Source organism: Ictalurus furcatus, chromosome 11 (assembly GCF_023375685.1).
Source record: "Ictalurus furcatus strain D&B chromosome 11, Billie_1.0, whole genome shotgun sequence".
NCBI lineage: Eukaryota > Metazoa > Chordata > Actinopteri > Siluriformes > Ictaluridae > Ictalurus > Ictalurus furcatus.
This window is the reverse complement of record NC_071265.1, coordinates 26,435,812-26,452,063: the sequence shown is the minus strand read 5'-3', so window position 1 is coordinate 26,452,063 and position 16,252 is coordinate 26,435,812. Positions and strand designations below refer to the sequence as shown.

The 16,252-nt window shown below is 39.3% G+C and overlaps 1 protein-coding gene across 8 annotated transcripts in view; it reads left to right on the top strand.

Moving 5' to 3' along the window:
• The window catches only part of crocc2 (ciliary rootlet coiled-coil, rootletin family member 2), a 65,198-nt gene that overhangs the window by 13,814 nt on the left and 35,132 nt on the right, over positions 1–16,252 (top strand). For all 8 annotated transcript variants that reach the window (XM_053636557.1, XM_053636562.1, XM_053636555.1 and 5 more), the window contains exons 4-10: positions 8,693–8,860; positions 8,996–9,079; positions 9,200–9,306; positions 12,809–12,953; positions 13,629–13,735; positions 14,236–14,442; positions 15,938–16,034. In XM_053636557.1, the coding sequence (XP_053492532.1) occupies positions 8,693–8,860; positions 8,996–9,079; positions 9,200–9,306; positions 12,809–12,953; positions 13,629–13,735; positions 14,236–14,442; positions 15,938–16,034 (915 nt within the window). The remainder of the gene's footprint in view (positions 1–8,692; positions 8,861–8,995; positions 9,080–9,199; positions 9,307–12,808; positions 12,954–13,628; positions 13,736–14,235; positions 14,443–15,937; positions 16,035–16,252) is intronic.

Sequence of the window (16,252 nt, the reverse complement as noted above, 5' to 3'; positions counted from 1 at the left end):
GTTATAGAAAATTAAACAATACCTTTAATTAGATTAGAGAATTCATCAGCAAGGTGGTATAATAAAGTTGATATAATTAAATAATGCATTTAATTAGATTTGGAAATTCAACACTGAGGTGGTGTAATAAATGTTTACATGCTCAAGTATATCAGGCAAAACTCCAACTAATGCACTACAATATTGAGAAACACTTGAGATAATCAAGTCTGTTCCTATGTTCCTACTTTCAAACATGTTCCTATGTACGTGTATCCAATTAGAAATGGAGCAAAACAGTAAAAACATATTTAGGTTTTGTGGTATCAATATGGCATGAAGGGAAACATGCCATTTGTTGGCAAGGCATAACCAGAAATTCTTCCATCGTCTTTATTTATATAGCATATCTCAAAATCTCAAAGTGCGTTACATGCAGTATGAACACGAAAAGAGGTTAATCCTACCGTTTTATAGCTTAATTTACATTGTTGTTTGTCTTAAGAATTCATTACAGCCTTTTACATTTATTGACTGCCTAAACAGGTCTTAGCTTTCCATTACAAGTGAGGTTCACGTAAACTACTGTTCCTCCTCTTCTTGTTCTTCTTTTCTAAGAAAGTCTTGAAATTCTCATCTGTTGGAATATTTTCTTAAATGGCAGAGAAAAAAACATAAGCATGGAAAATATACCACACACTAATGGATGTAGACTGGGTTACAATGAGCAGCAGGTTTTATAGGGTGATACTAGTGAGATAAGACCACTTACACACTCTCATGGAGCAAGTTCATATCTTGAACTCAACTAGATATCCAACTGGCCATGGAATATGGACGTGATGCTAAAAATATTTGCTCTCATACTAGTCGGTCATTCCAGAGTATGATTCTTATGAACACATGGAAGCTGAAACAGAATATTGTGGCAACGAGTTTTGGCCCTCTCGCAGAGAGTTTTCAGTGGCTTTGAGAACTGTTCTCGTGTCGGTTGTTGGCAGATGAATCAAAGCACTGCTGCTCCTTGATGTGTTTTGAAATATTTATCAAATGAGACAATACAAGGAGTGGCACAAATCATAAATATTAAGTAATATAAAATGGCTAATGCAAAACACACTTGAAAGGGCAATGCAAGGCCGTTCCTTCATTGAAAATGAGGACGGATACAGGGACTGTATAGTAAGAGAAAAAAAACAAAACAAAACAGAGTTGAAACCATATGGCAATATAAACCACACTCCTAGGAAGTCTTTTGCCATATGAATTGCATGTTAGTGTAGAGCTATCAGTTGGTGACCCAGTGGCAGTCCCTTGTGTCCCAAATACTTTCTTTAAACTTTTTTTTTTTTTTTTTAAGAAAGGTCCAGAGAGACCTTGTCCTTCTCTATGAATGCTGAAATGTAAATGGGGATCATTTAAGTTGTAATATTCTTGCCTTAAAACAAACTGCAAGACTCCATAAAACACATCTGCCCTGTTGAAGGGTGTATGGATGCAACTCTATTGAACCACATCCCAAGTGGCGTCCTAAGCCCTGCAATCTTCATCCAAGCCTGGACTTTGATGACAGCAACAAAGTGTAGGCCAATGGTGTGCTAGTCCTGAAGTCCTCAAGGGTGTGTGTGTGTGTAAAAGCCATGCATTTGGGACACAGCATGCTTACAAGTTGACATGTCATTACTCACTCAAATGCTTGTGTAGATGCATGGCGATGACCTGTGAAACCAGTTATATTCCACTTGAAAATGAATGAAGTTTAGATAATATAAAAGATCACACAGGCAAATTTCAGTTACTATGTGTCATGGCAAAGTCAAATACTCATACTGCAGCTTACACAGCAGCTCTATAACAATGATATAAGAATCGAATAATAAGTAATGATACTGTATTCAAAATTAGTTAATTGTTTAATCGGCTGCCTTCTACTTTTTGTTTCACATAAGTTGCAACCTTAATGCTACTCCATAAATTAAATGAATAACAAGACTTTAAAACACATTTGAATTACATTTGAACACTATTGGAAGTATTCATTAAGAGACAACTGTTAAATCCACATTACTCTGGGCTTCAAACAGAGTTGCATTAAAGGTCCATAGGGTCACTTTTTGAACACTCAACTGTGGAAAGAACCGCCCTCGTGTGCAGCATGGTTCCACAGCTTGCACTTATCATACATTCTTCAAGTGCTTTTGTTTGTTTTGACATGTGCCTTTGTTTTGTTTTGGTCCTGTCTCCATCCGTGCCTTGTCATTGGTCTGTTACCCATTGTGTTCACCTGTTTGTTGTTAGCCTATAATTAGTTTTTCTGTTGAGACCCTGCTGTTTCTGTCTTTTGTTGTAAAATCTTATCATGCATTCATATATTTTAGTCTTTCACTGAGTTTTGGAAGCTTGATAGAAAAGCATATGTTGTTTATATGTGTGAAAGGATGTTGAGGCGGGTATTAGAAACATGCAAAGTTAACGGTCTTTTAAAAAAACTAAAATGCTTGTAGTTTTCCTCTCTGTCAAAATAAGCAGTTAACATCTATTGCCTAATGTACCATGCTTTTGAAGGAGAATTGATTAAAAATTTTTTTATAAATTTTATTCATTTGATGCATGCAATTTTGGCTAATTATCAGTGGCCAGTTGGGTGTGATTTTGTCTGCCTCCCAAAAACAGGTGTAAATTAGTACTGTGTATGAGGCTCTGAGCTGTATGTTGCCAGGTGTGGGGTTTTCCTGCAGAATTGAGCTACTTTTTAAAGTGCCGGTTCAGTTTTTTATTCATTACAAAAAATTCCTGACAGAATGTTTTATAATAAGAGACAATTCTAGCACCTTGGTGAAAGAACTATTCTGAAAATTATGTGTTTAAACACTGCTTTTGCTTTGTTGTGCAGTTCTGGCAACCCTTTTCTTAGTACATATGTCACAAGCTAATCAATTTCCATACATCTATCAGAGAAATTCAGCACAGTAAACAGGCCTTTTTATACTGCCAAGTTTCAAAGTGTTTTAGAAGCTAGTCAACCAAAAGGACTATAGTTTACTTATACCCTTTCACAACAGTTTATTCTGTACACAGCTGTCTTTTTGCCTTGTGTAAAACCCATTGGGATCTTCATACCATTTACTTGACCCAAACCTGATATGAGTCTTTATTGAATAAGAAATGAATGAATTAATAATTAATTATCAATGCATGTATCTCTTCCTTATCGAGCATGCATTTAGTGGTAAGTTTCTTGACAGCTCTGTGGGTGACCAGTTCCACCATTTTGAGTTGGCTTTTAAATGGCAATATGTGCCTCACGGATTCAGAATTCACTCCAAGGCACAGTTTGTGTGATAAAATAAGAAAGCTGGACTTCTTTGCAAGTGTGCCATTCTGTAGTTGTACCTCATACCATGTGTGAAGTACAGCCATAATCCACTACAAATGTTTAAACTTCAGATCTTGGTCTGCCAGTGTAGATCACAGTCTGAAGTATATAATATATACAGTTCACTTTCATGTGATCTGTGTAGATCAGTCTTTCACAGCGCTGCGGTGGAATTTTGGCCCACTTTTCTTTGCAGAACTGCTTTAGTTCAGCCACAGTGGAGGGTTTTCGAGCATGAAGTGCCTGCCTGCCCCAGCAGCTCAATTTGTTCAAGTTAGGACTTTGACTAGGCCACTCCAAAACTTTAATTTAGCTTTTTTTTTTTTGAGCCATTCATTGGTGGACTTACTCCTATGCTTTGTCTTGCTGCATAATCCAGTTGCGCTTGAGTTTCAATTCATGAACTGAAGACCGGACATTCTCCTTTTGGATTTTTTGGTAGACAGCAGAATTCATGTTTCCCCCATGTTCATCCCCACATCATCACACATCCACCACCATGCTTGACCGTAGGTATGATGTTCTTTTTGTGGAATTCTGTGTTTGGTTTATGCCAGATGTAACGGGACTTCTACACAGTTCCACTTTAGACTCATCAGTCCACAGAACATTCTCCCAAAAGGTTTGAGGATCATCAAGGTGTGTTTTGGCAAAATCCAGACGAGCCTTAATGTTCTTCTGGTGTAGCAGTGGTTTTCACCTCGCCACTCTTCCGTGGATGCCACTTTTGCCCAGTGTCTTTCTGATAGTGGAGTCATGAACAGTGACTTTTATTGATGCAAGAGAGGCCTGTACTTCCTTCAATGTTGTCCTTGGCTCTTTTCTGTCTTCCTGGATGAGTAGTTGCTGTGCTCTTGGAGGAATTTTGGAAGGTCGGCCACTTCTGGGAAGATTCCCAATTGTACCAAGTTTTTCCATTTGGAGATAATGGCTCTCACTGTGGTTCTTTGGAGTCCCTGTATTTCAATCACCTTCTTCCTCATCATTTCTGGATTTTTTTTTTTTCAACTTTGGCATAGTGTGTTACTGGGTAAGAGCTTTTAACCAACTTCATGCTGTTGAAAAAGTTCTATTTAAGTGTTGATGTGATTGAACAGGATTTGCAGTAATCAGGCCTGGTTGTGTCCGGTCCAGCTGAACCCCATCATGAATGCAGTTTCATAGACAAATACATTTTCACACAGGCCCAGTTGGTACTTGATAACTTTTCTGCTTCAGTAAATAACATTATCATTTAAAAACTGTATTTTATGTTTACTCAGGTTGCCTTTGTTTTATCTTAGATTTTGTTTTAATTTCTGAAACAATTTAGTATGAGAGATACAAAAAAAAAAAAAAACAGAAGAAATACTTTTTCATAGCACTGTACATATATTTGGGTGTATGTTTTGTAACGTATGTAATTATGTAATGTAAAGGAAAAAGACATTTAGGCATTAGGTAAAATGTCCCTCACAACAAGCTGTGTGCACATTTCAATTTGATAAGTAACAAAGGATCTACGTCAGGCGGCAGATACGGACACGCATACAGGTAAACAGTAGCTTTATTGTTCAAACTTGCAGACGAATCGCAGACATGAGACAAGAGTGTAGTCAAAAACCATGGTCAGGTGATGAGAAAACGGCATGAACAAGACAGGGCACAAACGTGAAAACCAAAACAGGATCCCTAAACCAGTAGACAATAGCAATACTAAGGCTTGGTGAGAACACAGAGTGTATACTTTGAATGAGAGTGTAAACTGAAAGTCCTTATATACTGTGAGTGTGACTGAGATTGGAACTGAGTCCAGGTGTGTGTGATCAGTAGGATGGTGAGTTTGAACGGGACGGTCTGTAGTCTATAGTTGCTGGATGTTGTAGTCCGTGGAAGCCATGTTTGTAGGCCACATTGTTCTCTGGGTAGTGTAGTTACACGACATTTCCAGCATTGACATGACAATCTACAGCACTTAGAAAGTTTACCTTGAAATATAATCACCAAAATACTTCAAAAATCATGTTATTTTTGCACAAATGTGTGAATCTATTAAACATCTCAAATCATCCTTTTGTGCGAGTCATCCTTTGTAGATTATGAAAAATGTCTGAAATGGGTTACCACATTTTTTTTTAATGTTTGTTTTTATTCACTGTTAAAAATTAATTTTAACAATGTTATTAACTTTTATTTTTAAGGGCTAAATGGCCCCCCAATTGTGGACTCACCCAAATAACTGTCATTAAGTTATTTATTATATAGTTCATTTGGCTGCTCCAAGATCCATAACTATTGATCTAAAACAGCATCTGTATTTTTTGTTTTTTTTTCTAGTATATCACATATTTGAAAGCTTCATTGGGTTAATAATGTATTAACGGCCACAGGCAATGAACTTTTTAAGAGAGAGAGAAAAGATTTTGTACTTTTGTAAAGCGTGGAAGCATATTGCTGCCTGTCCCTGAAGAACCAAAATACACCCAATAAATCAAAAAGTACACTGTATTTCAACAAAATTCTCACTTTAACAAAGAATGGATGCAGTCCCAATGCTGATCTCTAAGATTTGACTGCGTTCCCGTAATGGTTCTGCATGCCCTTTAACTGTCTTTACATAGAAGCGCAAATACTAATGCATTTAAAGTTTTCCCGATGCTTTAAGTCTCTTTGGATCTACACGGCAGCAGTGACCCCATATGCCTTTAAAACATTTTAATGCTGAGTGTGTGTGCGAGTGTCATTTATTTTATGTTTTCAAATCAAACAAACCCAGTTGCCTTTCTGTGGACCGCAGTTACAAGTTGCCAATAATTGCGCCAAAATAGTTGAAAAGGCACATAATCGATAGTGTTGCACACAGCTGTTTCCAGAGGAGATTTTAAACACAGCTGTTCTCTCTCTTTCTTCTCTCGTTCTCTCACTCCCTCTCTCTCCCTTTCTCCTTCTTGTCCTCCGCCCATGTTTTTCACTCCCCGTATTCTCCCAAAAAGCTGTCACCTTAACAACGGTCTGTAAAACAGGCCCCTGTTCCCTCGCGAGCCCTGAACCCCGAAAAACCGCCCAAAGACGGGTGCATGCTCACCCCTCTTTGTAGTGGATGGAATAAAAGCTCTCAGAGCGCCTGTTTTGAAAATGTTTTATTAAGGTACGGGAAGCCTTTGGCTCCAAGCAGGAACAGGGGGACTATTGTCCAAGCCTCTTAGTGAGACTGCTACACAGCTTAATAGCACTAGATGAGGCTGGGTGGGGATGGTGTTGTCAGCCCAGCAGTTTGGGTGATGTTAGCTGTTAGCTTTGTGTGTGTGTGTGTGTGTGTGTGTGTAGGAATACAGGGGTCTCTCTTTCTCTCCCTCTGTTTCACTTTGTTTTAGCCAGCTGGGCTAGCTTGTTGATGTGTTTGGGGGAACATGTGTTTTGTGTTACTGGGGACGTGGTGTCTGGCACCAGGCTGGGGATTGGAGGAGAAGGGGAGGAGACATAGAGGGGGGGGTTGGGGCTCGGGAAGATTAAGAGACACTGAGATTGAAGACCTACAAGTAGAGCTTAGAAGTCAAGGCAAGAATCAGTGCATTATTTCTGTAGTGGACCAGCTTCAGTGCTCTGGCACCGAATACAGATAAACCCATTACTAAATGCACACAATGTCACACACGTGGTATGATGTTGGTTATGTTTTCGGGTAACCGGAAACCTTTCTGGCAACGTTTTACGTAAGTGTAGCGTTCATAAGTCTGTATGACAGCTACATCACGGCAACTGACCTAAACTTACATTAACGTTTATAAAGGATTATGACAAGCACTGTCAGCTGATCTACACTGACCTAAAAACCTGATACACTGTTGCATAGGTTTAACTATATCAATTACACACCCTAACATTTTACATCACGTTCTCCTTAACTGACATTACTTAATATATAAATTAACATTTAACAAACCAATGAACTTTATAAGCATTAGTAACAAAAACAATGTAACTACCATTTGAATTATTTGATTTTATTTTAATAATAGACCAAACAAACCATTTAACCAGCACCTCAATTAACCAATGTTGATACCATCAATGGGTACAATTAGGTCCACAATGGAAACTATGAACAACACCCTTATGAACATGTTTGCAGTAGTTAACTGACAAAATTCAGAACTGTGCCTGAGTAAGTTACATTATTTACATTTTATTTCAGTTGTGGTTTGAGTAAACATTCGTCAGTACAGGTGTATTTCATTAACATTTAAGCAAATCAATACATGACTTTCTCTGTTACTTTGATAACATTACTTATGGTTTTTTAACACCAACCAATGCAATAAATAATGCTAGTTAATGCAACCTTAATGTAAAGGGTTAGTCTATAATAACAGAGTTATACATACGACAGCGTATATAAATACAGTGTTAGTTTGACATTATAACCCTCATACGACTCCAGCAGTACACTGAGCCTCGAAGTCAGTTATCACTTGAATCATACTAACTTGACAAAATTGACAAAAGCAGTCTTTATGATAGCTGATGATACTTGAATTGTTTTTTATTAACATTTACAGTATGTAGGTTTATGTCATTGTCTTTATAAAAGCCCCTAGGAAGAGTCGCAAAACATTTTCACAATTAAGTCAAAGTCATCTTGGATTACTTCGATGAGACATTCAACATGACCTGGACGAAAACCTTCAAAAACAAACTGCATAAGGATTGTTTCACAATCATGAGTCCATGCTCAAGTGAATGAAACTGTGTTTCCACTTCAATCCTGAACTTGTGTTGCTGTTTGTGTGGAGTTTTATATGATCTCCCTGTCCATGTAGGTTTCCTTAGGGTTATCCAGTTTCTTACCACTGTCCAAAAACCTGCAGGTAGGTGGATTGACTGTGCTAAATTGCCCAGATCCACTGTGACCCTAGCCTGGATAATGCGGTTACTAACCTTCCATTCAATAGCCCAACGCCAGAGCCACCACATCTAATCTTGGAGAACTTGCCAAGTTCTTTTGTAAAATTTGACTATCCCCAAACTCAGTCACACTTTATCTGAAAAGTGGTTTATTACTTAATAACCTCCTTTCTTTAAAGTCATATAAACATTTATCTGTACCATCTGTATGCGTTCTACATTACTGTGTAGAATTTTTAGACATTCGGATATTGTCAACTGACAACTGGATATGGCATTTTCTATTGATACAACAATGCAGTATGTATAAAATAACCATTTAAGAGGCCATCTAGAAAAGAATTTAGGCTGCTTAAGACTTTTGCTCCTTCGGTAATTTATGTTAGTATATCCCCATCTGCACCACATCTATCTACCTGTGAGTGTCTTCACTGCACATGTGTGTCTTTTCAGCTGGAGCAAATGCTGACTCTGCAGTCGGGAGAGTCAGACCAGGAGAGTGTGTATGGCACAGAGCAGCAGAGGCTGCGGGAGGAGAGCCGAGCATACAGGCTCAAACTGCAGGCTTACCAGGACAGCCAGCAGAAACAGGCCCAGCTGGTCCATAAACTTCAGGCCAAGGTCCATCAAGCAATACTAATCTTCATCCTTACTCTACATCTTCAGCAAATACATCCTCACTGCATATTAAGTTATTTGGAACGAAATTCTGTACACTGTTGTGTTTATTATCACGGTGTGGTTGTTACACTGCAGGTGCTTCAGTATAAAAAGAGATCTGGAGATCTGGAGCAGCAGGTGCTGGAGAAAACGTCAGAATTGGAAAAGCTGCGTCTCTCAGTATGACACGTTAAAGCTCCTACTTTTTCCTCCAGCTGCACCTTTCACTTGTGTTGCACAGTCCAATTTGTTCTGGTGTATTTTCGATGAACTTGTATGTTTTTGTGTGTTTATATGTAGCTGCAGTCTCACTTGGACTCCTCAGCCCAGCAACTCCAGCGCTCAGAGCAGGAGCACAGCCTGGACACGCAGAGCAAACTAACCCTGCTGGAGGAGGAGCGGCAGAGGTGAGCATTTACACAAAACCTCAGCTGTAAAATATTAGAGACAAGAAAGGAATAGGTAGACACAGAGAGAGAGAGAGAGAGAGAGAGAGAGAGAGAGAGAGAACAGGCAAACAAGAAAGAAAGCAATTGAGACTTTGGGGCAGCAGCACCGTTGTACATTCAAGAAATTAAGAACAAGAAAAGATCGCCTGAAGTATTGTTTGATTCCTCTTTATCGTTAAAAATGCTGGGGGGGGTGGGAGGGGGATGGGGGGGCTGGTCATGAGTGCTTTAGAGGAATATAAGGAGAGCCGAATTGCTCTTATTCCTCTGTGAGTACATGCAAGAAGTATTAACGCTAGGAAAAAATATTCAATATCCAATTTGTCAGGCTCAGTTAGTGGGGCCCTGTTCTCCTTCTCTCCTGCCAGTGTGCATTAACAGCACTTCCCAGAGCCGACCTTTATAGGGAGGTGATTTACTGTGGCGCTTACCTTTAATTGAAGCAGTTATGGCTTGCCTGCCTGCCAGGCATTCGTTCCTTTTACTGCCCTACTCACAGTGCCATTGTCAAAACCCGCAGCTATGAGGCTTAGCAAACCCAGTCCTCATTTCACTCAGAATGTGTGGGGTAAAGCAACAGGGACTGAACTCTTATTCACTGTAGCTTTTCACAAGTCAAATTCATTGGCTGTAGCAGGATTAGTATTTACATTTATATTTACATTTATGACGTTTGACATTTGGTAAGTTATATTGTTGGTGTGAAATCCTGCTGAGTCATTAATTTGGTTGAACGCTATTGCAACATTTAGTTGTCCAACTGGAGCAACTCAAACATCTTATTGAAGGCAGGGCTCACACAGATGCTTGAAAGTCTTAAAATGCTTGATTTCAGGGTTTGGCTAAGTTTCAATAAATGGCCTGGCTATTAAATTAGCTAAAAAACTTACAGGCTGTGGTGGTTACCGTTAGGGCCAAACACACAAACATATTGCAGGTTCTGCAAGAAAGAAATAGATGTCTAGGTATTTATAACATTTACCAAATTAGCCCACAAAGGCATTATAACACTTGAAAGCAGTGCAGTAAAATTACGTAAGTTACAAACTGACAGTTAGGATAGAATACACTTACTAGTTAGGATTGTTTTAAGAGTTTCAGAATAAGGACCTAACATCATTCAACTTCCTATAGCTACAGCAAAAATGTAGCTAATGGCCTTTCCTTAAACTCTTCAATTTATGCTAAAGCCTCTTGATGTACAGTTCCTTCCAAAAGTATTGGAACAGCAAGGCCATTTTTTGGTTTGTTTTTGCTATACACTGAAAATTTTTTAGATCAAAAGATGAATATGACACGAAATATCAGAATTTCAGCTTTAATTTCCTGACATTGTCATCTAGATGTGTTAAACAACTTAGAACATAGCACCTTCGGTGGCACCCAATTTTTAGATGCACAAAAGTATTCTCAACAGATAATCTTAAAGTAAACTAAAGTAAATAGCAATTAATATTCAATTGCATAGCTCTTGCTTGCAATAACTGCATCAAGCCGGTGACTCACTGATATCACCAAATTATTACATTTTCCAGGCTTGTACTGCTGCCTCTTTCAGTTGATGTTTGTTTTGGGGGGTTTCTCCCTTCAGTCTCCTCTTCAGAAGGTGAAATACATGCTCAATTTGGTTAAGGTCTGATGATTGACTTGGCCAGTCTAAACCCTTCCACTTTTTCCCTTGATAAAGTCCTTCGTTGTGTTGGCAGTGTGCTTTAGTCCATTGTCTAGCTGCGTGACGAAGTTCATCCCAATTAGATTGTATGCATTTCTTTGTAAACTGGCAGACAGAATGTTTCTGTAAACTTCTGAATTCATTCTGATGCCACTATCATGAGTTACATCATCAATAAAGATTAGTGAGCCAATTCTAGAAGCAGCCATGCAAGTCCAAGCCATGACACTACCTCCACTGTGCTTGACCGATGAGCTTGTATGTTTTTCATCATGAGCAGATCCTTTCTTTCTCCACACTTTGGCCTTCCCATCACTTTGGTAGAGGTTAATCTTAGTCCCACAACCTCTGTGACTCATCTCTGTGATTTTCTTTGGAATGGGAATTACTTTGCGAATTCCAGTCTGGCCTTTTACTGCTGATGAGTGGTTTGCATCTTGTGGTATAGCCTCTACATTTCTGCGCTCAAAGTCTTCTTTGAACGGTGGATTGGGATACCTTCACCCCTGCCCTATGGAAGTTGGGTTATAATTCACAACACTTACAATATTTTTGTCATCAAATGCTGTTGTTTTTCTATGCCAAGCTGTTCGATGTCGGGTTGTTAGTACACCAGTGTTTTCTTTCTTTTTCAGGACATTCCAAATTGTTGTATTGGCTATGCTCAATACTTGTGTAATGGCCCAGATCGATTATCCCTCTTTTCTCAGCTACAAAATGGCTTGCTTTTTTTGCTCCCTTAGACAGCTCTCTAGTCTTCATGTAGGTTTTTCCTTTTTAACAATAAATGCAGTCTTCACACGTTAAACCCAGGAATCAGACCACTAGTATTCATTCAAAGCTATTAATTGTCTATAGAATCACTCAACAAGGAACACCTGGGCAACAAGAAACACCTGTCAGTCCCATGTTCCAATATTTTTGATCACTTCAAAAATGTGTGAGTTCAAACAAAAGGTGTCATGGTCTAAGTTGTTTGACAGATCTATATCTAAATATCTGGATATTAAAGCTGAAATTCTCTTCTAAAATCTCGTATTCATCTTTTCATCTCAAACCCAAATGCCTTTAATATAAAGCAAAAACAAAAGAACTGGCCTTGCCGTAACAATACATTCTGAGGGGACTGTGTATCAAGCTTAAATGTTGATCTGTATTATACTGGAAAATTTCAGACTATCCACTTTGAAAGTAAGGGGAAAAGTGTTTGGATTTTACTTTAGAAAAGCTGTACAAATCCTGTCAAGGACATAATGGAAGCAGCTGGAACTGAACCCATGATTTTTGGATCCCAAACCACATTCTTTGACTCCTGAACCTACATATTGCTATGATGCTAATCACAGAAGCACTGCTCAGAATCACAACAGATTAGCAAGAGTACTTATCCACAATCTGCAATGTATCTCCATTGCTTCGATTCTTTCTTTCTCTAAATCTTTCATCATTATCTTCTTCGTTTACTTGCTACTTTGCTGGCAGTAAACGCTGTTTGGAGCTGGGTGTAGACTACCATGGATGATGTAAACACTGCTGTAAATGACGTGACAAGCAAATCTGCTGGCAATTATACCCAAGTTTGACATGGACTTTATAAAACTGTCATACGCGTTCCCCTCTGTAAGCATGGCTGGCAGCGCTAAATGTTAGGCAGACCTTTACGAGCTTATAAATGTAGGAGTCATATAGAGGGTGGTGTGAAGCTGGAGTTGATGGCTGAGACTTTAGCAGGTGGCAGAGCCAGGCTGGCAGAGATTTCCTCATTCTGAAACTCTATTTGTACCACAGGTGCTCCAGTCTGACCAAAGTGAACGCCCTGCTCCGAGAACAACTGGACCAGGCCAATGAAGCCAACTATGCCCTTACAGACAGCCTCCATAAGGCCCAAGAAGAGGCCGAGCAGAGAGAAACACAACTGAAAAGGGAACAGGAGGTGAGAGTGAGATGGAGAGAGGTAGGAAAGATCTGCTTTATATGCTTTTTAACCAGTTCCACAGTTCAAGGAAAATCTTTCCTCAATCCAACCTAATGAAACTCAACTCTGGAACTTGTGGAATTCCTGCCTGGTCCCTGTTTTGTCAGTCTGGACACTGTTTTAAATCATTGTTGTGATTTTCTCAGCTGTTGTTTCCTGTGAAAACATTCCAGTCATTTGGAAAAAATAAAGAGAGCAAGAATTCATTGCAGTGAGCAAACATCTGGCAACATTAATGTTGTATTCAGCCACATACAGTCAGGAAGAGCGCATTTTACTATACACGTGTGTGCTTTTGGGTCAGTGGGTGGGTGTGTAAATGTACATGTGCATAGGGCATGGGAGAATGAGAGAGTAGTGTGAAATAAGTGTGTATTCCGCAGCATTTACACGTTTGTACGTTTGTGCGTGCAAGTATGTGCGTGCACATTCATTCATTTAAATATAACACACAACACAGTATATTGGTATGAGGCTGTCATGGAATAGCAACTTAAACATTTAAACACAACATGTTGTTTGGGCCTTCAGTACTAAATCTGCTGACCACATAATGATTCCTCAACAAACCTATTCACTCTTCCCCACACCAAACCCCCAACCATCTATAATTCCTTGCATCTCTTCCCTTAGACGACTGCCTCCCGGCTGAGCCGTGAGCAGGCGCGTGGTCGAGCTCTCTGGCGCCAGGCTGCTTCACTGAGGAGCACCTTTACCCAGCTCAGGGCTTTTGCTGACAGGTAAGTGTATGGCATGCTGCCAGCACTGTGCTGTTCCTACATTTCAAGCCCCATCCCCTTCCCGACCCAGCCCATGATCAAAGCTGAGTGGGTCACTGGGGTCACCCAGCTCAATGGGTCCTCGTGGGAAAAGTGATGCTTGGCGTGCCCCATGGTTTAATGCTGGGCTATCCATCAGAGCCGGATGAGGACTTGGCCTGTGTTGTGTGTAAATGCTGTGATCATTGTTGAGTAATTTGCCGTAATAAGGATTACTCAACACATGGCCAAGAATGTTCAAGGCCTTTACTGAGACACGACACTGTTCAAAGAGCTCGGTCCCTGGTCACGAGATGGAGCCTAATAACTTCGACCATCTGGCTCCCTTCAGCTATAAACATGATTTCCTGAGAGTGCACTGAACCCAAAAGCTGGACACACGCTATCTTTAGTCACTTAAGAATTTGTGATTGCTCTGTCCCAATACTCTAATGTGTGACTTTGTGTATCTGTGGTTACAGGAGTCTTTCTGACATGCGTGGGGAGTATGCATTAGTGAGCCGAAGGCTACATGCAGCCTGCTCGAATCTGGAGGCTGCTGTAAGTGAGCAGAATGCCTCTACTGGCCTGGAGGTCTCAGCCCTGGAGAGGCAGCTGAGAGATAAACTGAGAGAAGCCATGCAGCTCCAGGCCGTTTTCAATGTAGAGAAAATGGAGTTCAACTCCAGGTCTGTGTGACAATTGGTTAACCATCATGGTCATACATATTTCACTTACATGATTTGTAGGTGAGGTTTTGGTAAATACCACAGGAACCATGCATTTTAGGTATAGGTTTTCACTACACGCAGTACATCCTAATCACAATATATGTTCACTACAAAGGGTATAACATAACTGAACATATACAGTACATTTGCATTAGTGAAGTATTTATACACCTCAGATGTAACTATAGTCTTAAGACTTTATTAATGCATGATAAGAAATAAAACCAGCGAGTTATCTGAAATAGCTGTGTCTATCTAGACACCATGAGGAAAAAAAAATCTAATTGTATCGTTGTTTTTAACCCTATAATTTCCAGCTAAACATGAACATGGAAATTGGGCTATTACTACAGTTCTTGCAGACAATGAACACATTAACCATGAATATATATATATATTTTTTTTAAATAAAACAACTAAAAAAAAAGTGTATTTAATTTGTATTTCCCAGAAATTCTCAGGCCTTCTCTAGGTCCTTCACTGGTAAATACATGTTAGTTGAATGTTGAAATAATTGTGAAGAAGTATCAAATATTTCACAAGGGTTACCTGACCAACAGTTGAATATTGAATCATTGATTAAATGTCCACAGAGATATAAACATAACTATGATACAATGGTAGCCTATGGTTATGTAAGGAGGGGAAGGGGATGACCGGAAGGTTAGCTAAATACAGTGGAAGAGCGTTTGTTCATATACATATACAAAGCCTCTATTATTTTAAAAACACTTTTAAAAAACTGTGGTTGAAGCTGCTACTTTTAGTCATCGGACGAGTAATGTCTTGTTCACACTGAACTGTGATGATCTTGTTTGTGATCATTTAATATTATTTTCTGGACTAGGTCCATGGGTTTGACAGAACCTTTGGGACCTTTAATATATTTAAACATTGCATCTTTCTCTCATTGATATTCATTTAAATCTTCACAGCAGTGATGGTTGTACAATGAAGAAAGCAGATTTTACACTCCATGCTCTATGACCCTTTTGCTGATTGTAATTGCGAGCGGGGCTGGCTGTGGGGTGGGGTGGCGAATGAATGAGAATCAGATGAGAACCCTAAGGGGATGAATAAATGCTCGTTTACTTAATGTAACTGAGAAACCATCTGCACTATTTTGAATTGTGTCAATTGAGCTTTGCACGTACCCAGGATTGTAATATGATGCATTATTATTATTGGGCATTTGATTTACTGTATGTGTCCAAACCTACTGGTACTGGTGATCTTAGTAGTCTGGTAGCACTGGTAGTACTGGTAGTCTTTAGTGCCTGACTTGTTATAGCTGACTAATCCGAACAACAAAACAAAGATTGTGTGCATTTTGTAGAGTTTGGGTGAATTTGTAATTCTGCTATTTCTCAATGTGAAAGTAGTAAAGTGCTAAATGTTTGTCAGTCTCAGTGTGTACATGTACATTTGCCAACATTTATAAATGTCTTTTTAGGGTCCAGGGACTGGAGGACACAGTGCAGCATCTAAGAGGTCAAAACAGTGAGAAAGAAAGCAGCCTGGCAGCATTGCAGAGCAGTCTGGACAGGACGGTGAGACTCTACAGGGAATTTTCTTTTTATAGGGGTAGAAGGTTCTGGCAAAGAGAGGATGTATAGTGTTCAACCCATGCTCCTGGTAAACTTCTTCTATGACTCTTGTTTGTGAAAAGATTCTTGGATTCTTGGATCTATCGGTGCAAAATATCCCAAAATATTTGATTTATTCAAAGTACCTCAGCTTTTTTTCTCTCACATCTCACTCAGTCAAT